This window comes from Narcine bancroftii, chromosome 1 (genome assembly GCF_036971445.1).
Source record: "Narcine bancroftii isolate sNarBan1 chromosome 1, sNarBan1.hap1, whole genome shotgun sequence".
NCBI lineage: Eukaryota > Metazoa > Chordata > Chondrichthyes > Torpediniformes > Narcinidae > Narcine > Narcine bancroftii.
This window is the reverse complement of record NC_091469.1, coordinates 401,954,501-401,966,058: the sequence shown is the minus strand read 5'-3', so window position 1 is coordinate 401,966,058 and position 11,558 is coordinate 401,954,501. Positions and strand designations below refer to the sequence as shown.

Below are 11,558 nucleotides of genomic sequence, written 5' to 3'. Positions count from 1 at the left end.
CTGCGATAGTAAACTAATGGACAACTGTGATGCAAGGTTCATTTGTATGGTAATGTTGCCTGGTGAAAGTTTGTCTGCATTGCACTAGATTGGGATCTAAAATTGCAATCCTGATTCATAATCTGAATCCCTGGAGGTGAACTGTGCAGCACCAGCCACTAAAAGCTTAATAGGCATTTCACTCACTAGGAAGGTTGACTTCCCAACAGAGGGATCGCACACCAGGCTGCCAAAGCGGCAGTATATTGAGTGTGCTTAGGTGGTTGTATAGTTGATGATGAGGGAGTGTTCAGATGAATAAGACATCAACTACAAATTTAGTTAATCAGCACCTGTTGTCCAGCATGTAGCAGATAATCTGTAGTGGTGGTTTAATTATGAAACAGATGAACTGCTGGGCATCATGATCATTCAAGTGCAGATGAAGAATTGCTGGAGGAACTCAGCAGATCAGGCAGTGTCCAATGTGTTGGGTCAGCACCCTTTATCAAGAGGTATTTATGAAGGATGCAGACCCAAAACATCGACTGACCATTTTTAACCATGGATGCTATCTGACCTGCTGAGTTCCTCCAGCAATTCCTTGTCTGCTCAAGAGTCCAGGATCTGCATCTTTTGTATTTCTCCATGGTCACTCACTGTTTCTGCTTCTTAAAGGAACTTCAGACAATTATTTACACCTTGAGAGAATGCTAACTTGAATGCTTCCCATCATTGGTCGATTGTTTTATTGAAAAAAGGTTTTCCCTTATTAGTATTCAAAATTGTAAAAAAAATATATGTCCTAATGTGGTTGAAAGTGAAGGGTCTCCCGCTTCATTGTTTTTAAAATACAAAAACATTTATTCAAAAAATCTCCATTGTCAAATTACATATCCACAAAACTTTTATTAGGCTACAAAGATTGACAAAACTATGGTTACAATGGATAAGCAATGTAATTTAAAAATGCTAATAAAAGGAGTCTGCTGTTATTTTATCTTTTGCTACATGGCTCCCTTTTAAATAGCTTTACTTAGTTATAGCACAGCGCCCCCAGGGTACAGACCCACAGAAACAAGTCATGCCTCAAAGCTCTTTTTTTTCCACATCTGCTATAAGCCTACCTTCTACACAAATCAAAGCTATCTCAAGGATTCCATTTGATTTGGAAGCACAATCTCTTCTATTGCAATCATACGGGTGAGAGGACAGAACCCCACAAACTACACCATGCAGTTGGTCGAGTTTGAATTAATCTTCTTCACCTTCTCCTGATTCGGATTCTAGAAAAAAAAACATTTTTTTTATATAATACTTTTGATAATTTTATGAGTGTTTTCTACATCCTCTACAAGGTGAACACTATGTATATTCAATATTTCAGATTTCATCATATTTTAAAATACATTCCGAAGAAATCAATTACATTTTATGAGATTATTTAATGATAATGAATAAATACATTTATATATAATACCATGCAAAATTCTGTTTCAAGATCTTGCAGTTTCTGCTCATCTTTATATTTTTTATGATCATGAGGTCATTTTAGGTCAAATAAACTAGTTTACTGTCACATTCGAGACAATTACTTCAGCAACAATTTTTGCAAGACATTACCGAAGATTATATTGTTTCTGACAATGAAATGTACTGAAGATCTTTTTTGACATTGCTTTATTTACAGGCAGCATGTTTGGCGAGTGACAATAATTTAGTCAACTTTCTCCAATACACATCTTATGTCCAGTTCTATTGTTGATAATTTTTTTTTGTGCTAAAACTGTGAATTATTCAAATAATTTGAATTAAGCAAAACAGCACAGAGAGGTGTGAACAAAATAATTTATCCCATTATAAGTGTTTTCCTGGCTTCTGATCCATATAGGATATATCCATAACCATCTCCATATAGGCCGGCGGCCTGGGCAAGGAGGCCTTGTCCGTGAACGCAGCCCTTGGATCAGTCGGCTCATCCATGAAGTGCCTCTTTCACCGTGCAGATTCTAGCCGCCCTGGATTTCTCCCCCACCGGCAGGCAAGTGGCCCCCGACTGGTTTCCACATCCCTGAAGGGTAGTCGTTCACGTCCCCAACGCGTTCATGGTGGACACCCTTCCGACAGTCTCTCTCCTTCGTTCTCCCATTCAGTCCCCGTGTTCCCTACTTTCTACAGCCCTGTGGACAGTGGTCGTAGATCTCCAGATGTGGTTCGACCTAAAAGGGGAGGCAGGCCTCTTCAGCCCGGTTAAGCAACCTGCATAGGAGAAGGACACTCCGATATAAAACCTACGACCCAAGGACTTCACTGCCACGTCCCAGCTTGCTTGGCCACGGCACATGAACCATGGGTGTAAAGGGTGGGGCCAGTACTGCGCACACTGCACTCCACCTAAAAGCTCCTTTGCGCAGGCCCGAGGACATGTCCACATCCTCCCCCTTAAAAGATGCACACAAACTCAAGCTAGCATGCTGGAACATCAGAACCATGCTAGACAAGGCTGACAGCCACCGACCTGAACGTCGGTCTGCCCTCATCGCACATGAACTTCTCATACCCGACATCGACATAGCCGCTCTCAGCAAAGTCCGCCTTGCAGATGTAGGCAGCCTCCAAGAACACGGCGCGGGCTACACACTCTACTCGTCTGGCAAGCCTTAGGCTGAATGACATCTATCTGGTGTTGGCTTCATGGTCAAGAACTCCATTGCCTCCAAACTCGAAAACCTCCCGACAGGCCACTCTGACCGGATCATGTCCATGCGACTCCCCCTTCAAAACAAGCGACGCACACTCTCATCAGTGTCTATGCTCCAACCCTCCAGGCGGAACCAGCAGAAAAGGACAAGTTCTACACTGATCTGCGCAACCTCATCCAACGCACCCCTGCAGCCGACAAGGTTGTCATCCTTGGCGACTTCAACGCTCGCGTTGGCAAAGACTCAGAAACCTGGCCAGGAATCCTTGGCAAGCATGGTGTCGGCAAGTGCAATGACAACGGGCGCCTCCTGTTGGAGCTCTGCGCAGAACAGCGGCTTGTCATTACTAACACCCTTTTTCAGCAGAGAGACAGCCTGAAGACTACCTGGAGGCATTCCCGATCCAAACATTGGCACCTCCTGGACTACGTTCTGGTGCAAGGAAGAGACAAACGAGATGTGCTCCACACCAGGGTCATGCCCAGCGCGGAATGCCACACAGACCACCGGCTTGTTCGCTGCAAGCTCAACCTTCACTTCAAGCCAAAGTTCAAGAACAGTGGAGCCCCCAGAAAGAGGTTCAATGTTGGAAACTTGCAGTCAGACGAAGTGAGAGGAAACTTCCAGGCAAACCTCCAAGCAAAGCTCGAGGATGCAAATTGCCTCATGGACACGTCTCCTGAAACCCTCTGGGATCAGCTGAAAATGGCCATACTACAATCCACTGAAGAGGTACTGGGCTTCTCCTGCTGGAAAAACAAGGACTGGTTTGACGAAAACAACCAGGAAATCCAGGAGCTGCTGGCAAAGAAGCGATCTGCCCACCAGCCTCACCTTAACCATATAACCATATAACCACTTACAGCACAGAACAGGCCAGTTCGGCCCTACTAGTCCATGCCGTAACAAATCCCCACCCTCCTGGTACCACTGACCAGCACCCGGTCCATACCCCTCCAGTCCTCTCCTATCCATGTAACTATGTAGTCTTTCCTTAAATGTAACCAATGATCCCGCCTCGACCATGTCTGTCGGAAGCTCATTCCACATCCCCACCACCCTTTGCCTAAAGAAATTTTCCGTCATGTTCCCCTTATAATTTTCCCCCTTCAATCTTAAACCATGCCCTCTAGTTTGAATCTCCCCCACTCTTAATTGAAAAAGCCTATCCACATTTACTCTGTCTGTCCCTTTTAAAATCTTAAACACCTCTATCAAGTCCCCTCTCAATCTTCTACGCTCCAGAGAAAAAAGCCCCAGTCTGCACAACCTTTCCCTGTACCTGCAAAGCCTTCCTGGCCAGAGAAAAAAGGAGCCTTCCGTCTCGCATGCAGCCATCTTCAGCGCAAACTCCGGGAGATCCAAAATGAGTGGTGGACTAGCCTCGCCAAACGAACCCAGCTTCGCGCCGACATTGGCGACTTCAGGGGTTTTTATGAGACCCCTCACCCCAAGTCCAAAGCCCTCTGCGCAGCTCAAACAGCAAAGTCCTCCTCAGCGACAAGTTCTCCATCCTCAATCGATGGTGAGAACACTTTCAATCTCTTTTCAGTGCCAATCGCTCAGTCCAAGAATCCGCCCTGCTCCAGCTCCCTCAACAGTCCTTGAGTCTTGAGCTGGATGAGGTCCTTACCCAGGAAGAGACATATAAGGCAATTGAACAACTGAAAAGTGCCAAAGCAGCAGGTATCGATGGAATCCCCCCAGAGGTCTGGAAGGCTGGCGACAAAACTCAGCATACTAAACTGCATGAGTTTTTCATGCTCTGCTGGGACCAAGGAAAGCTGCCTCAGGACCTTCGTGATGCCATCATCATCATCCTGTACAAAAACAAAGGCGAGAAAGCAGACTGCTCAAACTACAGGGGAATCACGCTGCTCTCCATTGCAGGCAAAATCTTCGTTAGGATTCTCCTTATAGACTAATACCTAGTGTTGCCGAAAATGTCCTCTCAGAATCACAGTGCGGCTTTCGCGCAAACAGAGGAACTACTGACATGGTCTTTGCCCTCAGACAGCTCCAAGAAAAGTGCAGAGAACAAAACAAAGGACTCTACATCTCCTTTGTTGACCTCACCAAAGCCTTCGACACCGTGAGTAGTAAAGGGCTTTGGCAAATACTAGAGCACCTTGGATGCCCCCCAAAGTTCCTCAACATGGTTATCCAACTGCACGAAAACCAACAAGGTCGGGTCAGATACAGCAATGAGCTCTCTGAACTCTTCTCCATTAACAATGGCGTGAAGCAAGGCTGTGTTCTCGCACCAACCCTCTTTTCAATCTTCTTCAGCATGATGCTGAAAGACCTCAACAATGTAGACGCTGTTTACATCTGGAACCGCACGGATGGCAGTCTCTTCAATCTGAGGCGCCTGCAAGCTCACACCAAGACACAAGAGCAACTTGTCCATGAACTACTCTTTGCAGATGATGCCGCTTTAGTTGCCCATTCAGAGCCAGTTCTCCAGCGCATGACGTCCTGTTTTGCGGAAACTGCCAAAATGTTTGGCCTGAAAGTCAGCCTGAAGAAAACTGAGGTCCTCCATCAGCCAGCTCCCCACCATGACTACCAGCCCCCCCACATCTCCATCGGGCACACAGAACTCAAAACGGTCAACCAGTTTACCTACCTCGGCTGCACATTTCATCTGATGCAAGGATCGACACCGAGATAGACAACAGACTCGCCAAGGCAAATAGCGCCTTTGGAAGACGACACAAAAGAATCTGGAAAAACAACCACCTGAAGAAACACACAAAGATCAGAGTGTACAGAGCCGTTGTCATACACACGCTCCTGTTTGGCTCCGAATCATGGGTCCTCTACCGGCATCACCTACGGCTCCTAGAATGCTTCCATCAGCGCTGTCTCCGCTCCATCCTCAACATTCATTGGAGTGACTTCATCACCAACATCGAAGTACTCGAGCTGGCAGAGTCCGCAAGCATCAAATCCAAGCTGCTGAAGACCCAACTGCACTGGGTGGGTCACGTCTCCAGAATGGAGGATCATCGCCTTCCCAAGAATGTGTTATATGGCGAGCTCTCCACTGGCCTCCGAGACAGAGGTGCACCAAAGAAGAGGTTCAAGGACTGTTTAAAGAAATCTCTTGGTGCCTGCCACATTGACCACCGCCAGTGGGCTGATATCACTTCCAACCGTGCATCTTGGCGCCTCACAGTTCGGCGGGCAGCAACCTCCTTTGAAGAAGACCGCAGAGCCCACCTCACTGACAAAAGACAAAGGAGGAAAAAACTAACACCCAACCACAACCAACCAATTTTCCCCTGCAACCGTGTCTGCCTGTCCCGCATCGGACTTGTCAGTCACCAACGAGCCTGCAGCAGACGTGGACATACCCCTCCATAAATCTTCGTCCGTGAAGCCAAGCCAAAGATCCACTTCTTGTTTATTTTCCTGCACTGGTCTTACCCTGGGCCTTCTTTATCTATTCATGCTTTGTGTTGGGCACATTTCCCAACTTATTTTTTTCTTTTTAAATGCCACCCATTGTAATATCCATCAGTTTTGTTAGTGGCTCTCCATGCATAAAAAAATAATTTACTCATTCTCCTGTAATTACTATCTGACCCACAAAATGTTTCAGAGTGTAATTCAGGATGTTTTCAATTGTTCTTGTTTAAGCAAAGAAATTATTTTCAACCGCTGGTCAGACAAACTAAACCAACTAATTCATTTAATTAGCCCCCAAATTTTACATTAGATTGCATCATACTTCAAAACCAGTAATATAGTCCATAAGACTCACTAACATGATCCCAATGGCTAATTAACTTGCACTCACAGGCTCTCAAATAGCTGTATTAACGTATTTGAGTTCAGCCAAGAAATTTAGTAGTCACAGATTAAATCTTCAGATTTGGTGGGATTTTCATAAATTGGGAGGAATATCCCCTCTTTGGATTCCTCCACCTCTTTGAAATCTCCTCGATGACATAAACATTCACAAATTTTGGAAGAAACTGAAGAGGCAAATCTTGTACATTTTAATATAATTCACGCAATAAAATTCCCTGGTTTTCCCACCAAGAATATGCATACAATTTAAGATTTTTAAAAAATCCAGAAGAAAACCATGAGGTTCACAAAACCAACTTTGCCTTTGCGATGATCTCAATTGCTCTTTTTAGACCAGCTCCATATTTTTTTTGATTCCTTAAATATGCCAAAATCTGTCAAGCACAATTGTGAAAATAATCAACAACTGAATATCAACAGAGAATTCTGAAAAATTCAACGAAAGCTTCTCATCTCTATATTTTTTACAACAGATCTCTACAGTCTTCTAAACTCTTCAAAAATGTTGGGCATATTTTGCTCAGGCAACAACTTTCACATCCATATAAAGTGTAGTGAAGCCTCCTTGTCAAGGATATCCCATCATTCCTCACACCTCCGGTCCACATGACTAGCCCTGTCTCACAGTACCACCACACTCTTCTCCACCTCGCTACATTCTCAATCTTAATGCAGGTTCTCACCCGATATCAACATTCCACCTGCCCCCCCCAGCCCACTCCACACACACATGCATTTTATCTGCGAAGATCCTCTGCTGTTCCTCCAAGTGATTTTGCTCCATATTAACAGAATCATAACACTTGCAAATTTCTTACAATCATCTTCAAGCTATTTCATTGTTCTTGACTTTTCATGAATTCCAGTTGTTTCCATTTTTATATATCCTTTATGATTGTACAGAGGCCAATCAGATCTCATTGCAATTTTTTTCTGTTTCAAGAACACTTCTGTCATGGGGTTTTTGAGCACAGAAACAGCCATTTAGAGTCTAGACTCTAGACAAACCCATTCATGCAAACCAAGGTACCTTCCTTCCTTCCTTTACAATCGCTCCACAGCAGATGCAATATCATTGGTTCTTTACTCAGCTCTGGATCAGCCCGAAAAAAGCAATTCATACGTACGGCTGCTCTTCATCAACTACAGTTTGGCCATTATTCCCTCAGTCCTGGTCAAGAAGCAACAAACTCTAGGTCTCTACACCACCCTCTGCAACTGGATCCTTGACTTTCTCATTGGAAGACCACAGACACTATGAATTAGAAAAGTCTCCTCCTCACAGTTCATCAACACAGGCGCACCCCAAAGATGTGTGCTTAGCCCATTGCTCTGCTCATTATAGTGCCTCACTGTGTAGCCAGGCACAATTCCAATTCTACCTACAAGTTTGCCGATGACACCACAATTGTCGGCAGAATCACAAATGGCAATGAGGAAGCGTACAGGAGAAAGACAGATCAACTCCATGAATGGTGTAACGACAACAATCCTGCGCTCAATGTTAGCAAAACCAAGGAGAGGAAGTCAGGAAAACATGACCCAGACCCCATCAAGGGCTCACAGGGTCAAGAACTTCAAATTCCTAGGTGTCAACATCTCCGAAAATCTGTTCTGGAGCCTCCATGTTGATGCAATCACAAAGAAGGCTTGCCAACGGCTATACTTTGTGAGGTGTCTGAGGCGGTTCAGTACGTTACCAAAAACTCTCAAAAGCTTCTACAGGTGTATCGTGGAGAACATTTTGGCTGGTTGAATCACTGACTGGTATGGAGGCACCAACTCTCAAGACAAGAATAAACTCCGGAGGGGTATTAACTCGGCCATCGACGACATCTACATAAGGGGGTGTCTTAAAAAAAAGTAGCATCTCTCCTCGAAGACAGTAACCACCCAGGCCACGCCCTCTTCATTCTTGTACTATCATGAAAAAGGTACAGGATCCTAAAGACGAGCGCTCAATGGCACAAGGACAGTTTCTTCCCCAATACTGTCAGATTCCTGAATAATCAATGAACCAAAGACACTGGTTTATAATATGAATGTTTGAACTAAAATACTGCCACAAAACACCAAATTTCATGACTTGTTCATGACAATAAATTTCTGATTCTGATTCCTGAACTAGTTCCATTTGACCACATTCATCACACCTTTCTTATCTATGAACCTATCCAAATGTCTTTTCAACACTCTAAATTATGCCACCCTTTATCACTTTATCTGGCAAGTCACTCCATGTATCCACCATCATCTGTGTGTGAAAATTTCCCCTTAAGTCTTTGTGTTGGAAAACTCACTTATTCACTTTAAACCTATGCAGCTTTATTATTCGTAATTTGGTACTAGAATCGTTTTAATAATCTTTTTCTGCATTCTGTACAAACCCTTCACATCTTTCCTAAAGTATGGAGCAATAGGAATTGCTGGCGTCTTGCAGCGCCCATGACCTTGATTCAGTTGTGACCTTTCATGCTGTCTGTGTGGAGTTTGCTGTGTTCTCCCTGTGACCACGTTGGCTTTCTTGAGCCATTCCAGTTTCCTCCTACATCACAAAGACTTGTGGGATAGTTAATTAAAATTGGTAGGATAATCAGGACAGTGCGGAATTGCTTGTGAATGAGAAAAGTATCAGGTAAAATTCCTTACTTCTAAATGTTAAGAGAATATGAAATCCAAAACTGTTTTATTAATAATTTCCTTGCTTTGTACTTCATGCTTCTATTTATCAAGTCCAAGTTCCTAAAAGTACCTTTTAACCATTACTTCAACTGCATCCACTTGTTCTGCTTTGTTTATTTCAAACTCAAAAATTAAAATTTGCCAAACACTACTTCTTTCCAAAATACATGCTATTTTACTCTGGTCTTCCACGTACCTGTTGAGATCATCTGCTTTTCCTTCTTGATCTATTTTTGAATATTGGGATATATTTGTTATCTTCCCATCTTCAGAAATCATTCTGAAATTTCAGTAATTATGGAAGATATTTAAAACCCTACTACACTGGCAATCAGATCTTCACATGTCACTTTGATTTATATTAATTTATCCAAAATTCATTCTTTGATGGTACCTTTTTGCATTGTCGATGAACGGAGATTTTTGGATTACTTCTTCTACCGTGAAGGAATACAGTGGTTTTCAAGCAGTCGTTCAATATTTCTTTGTTGTCATATAATAGTACAGAACTTGTAATATTACATGAAATTGTCTTCTGCCTGCAATAAGGCAGACAGAGACGCCATTAAGTGCCACCCAACGCCTCTTACAAAGCAAGAGAAGCAAAAGAGAGTCCCTTCGGTCACTGAGTGTCCATGGATTCACCTCCAGCACTCTCGCAGCTTCTACAGCCACACAAATTCATGTTGAATTCATTGGCAAACTGAGCTCCAGATTCAAACATCTGACGTGATCAAGCAGCCTTAAACACCCGAGGCCTTTTGGGAATCCTTCTTGCCCTCAGCACCCTCTCGGATCCGGGCTCTGATGCCCAGTTTCCATGAGCTAGTCTCCAGCAGCCCACACCTTCTGCGGGTCTCCCAACTGCAAATTAGCCTGTCAAGTCAAATCAAATCAAGTCAATTTTATTGTCACCTGATTGTACAAGTACAACCTGATGAAACAGCATTCTCCAGTCCTTGGTGCCGAACATGCAGACATACAACCAGACATAACGCACAAATAAATCAACATTACATATGCAGGACAAGTAAACATCTACACAAATAAATAAACAGAAAATAAATTTTGTTTCATGAATATGAGAGTTTTGGATGGTTAGTGTGAGCAATTCCTATGTTGATCAGCATTCTCACTGCCCATGGGAAGAAACCGTTCCTCAGCCTGATGGTGCAAGTACTGATACTCCCGAATCTCATTCCAAATGGAATCAGCTGAAACATGCCATGTTCAGAGTGGAAGGAGTTCTCAATTATTTTGCGCACATTCTTCCCATAGAATGGTACAGCAAACAGGCCAATCGGCCCTTCTAGTTTGTGCTGACCATTGTTCAGCTATTCCCAACAACTTGCTCCCATTCCATAACCCTCCAAGCCTCTCCAATCCTTGTATCTATCCAATTTATTCTTAAAACTCAAGATTGAGTCCACACCCACTACATCAGATGGCAACTCATTCCACATTCCCACCACTCTGAGTGAAGAGGTTTCTCCAATGAAGCTGTCCAAATTTCAAATCCAATTTGTGTTGATCACATTGGAAGTGCATTGCGATGACTTGGTGATATGATGACTTGGAAATCTGACTCTAGTATCGAATGATGGAACAAGGAAATGCAGAGCTGTATTCCCCTGGACAAAATAACTTATAACCTAAGAAATAAATACAGTACCTTTCGTAACATCTGGCAGCCATACATGCACTACATAGGCGCATGACAGTGATTGGTTTCCCCGTTCCTTGCGGCGGCTTCCTCTCCCTCACACAAATCCCAATCAAGGAAAGTCAGGAATGAATATCGACCCAGAGGCCGCCCACTGAGCTGTGACAATCCCTGCCCCTTATTTATTTTCCTGGTGTTAAAGTTTTGTTATTGTTGGTCGAAGTTTGAGTGAGTAGTCTTGTTTTATGTGTGGGGGTGTCGGGGGGGGGAGGGGTGTTGGTAGAGACACAGTCTTGTATATATATATATATATATATATATAACATAAAGAAAATTCACATTCAAATATACATGTATTCATGTGAACTGTCATTGTTGGCACGACACAAGCACAAGCTTGTGCGAAAATATTAATTAAATATTCCAAAAAAAGTAGTTCCCCTAAATCTTTCTCCTTTCACCCTAAAGCCACGCCCTCTTGTATTTATCTCTTCTAATCCAAGTTGAAAGAGCCTATTCATGTTTACGCTGTCTATACCCCTCACAATTTTGTAAACCTCTATCAAATCTCCCCTATTCTTCTTTGTTCCAAGGAATAAAATCCTAATCTGTTTAATCTTTCACCGTTAACTTAACTTTTGAAGACCTGGCAACATCTTAGTAAATCTTCTCTGCACTTTTTCAATGTTATTGATATCTTTCCTGTAGCTGGG

At 43.3% G+C, this 11,558-nt stretch overlaps 1 protein-coding gene across 7 annotated transcripts in view; it reads right to left on the bottom strand.

Moving 5' to 3' along the window:
• Positions 1-868: 868 nt before the first annotated feature.
• The window catches only part of bzw2 (basic leucine zipper and W2 domains 2), a 99,548-nt gene continuing 88,858 nt past the window's right edge, over positions 869-11,558 (bottom strand). For all 7 annotated transcript variants that reach the window (XM_069913776.1, XM_069913778.1, XM_069913777.1 and 4 more), the window contains one exon: positions 869-1,265. In XM_069913776.1, coding sequence (XP_069769877.1) covers positions 1,234-1,265 — 32 coding nt within the window. In that variant the 3' untranslated portion in view covers positions 869-1,233. The remainder of the gene's footprint in view (positions 1,266-11,558) is intronic.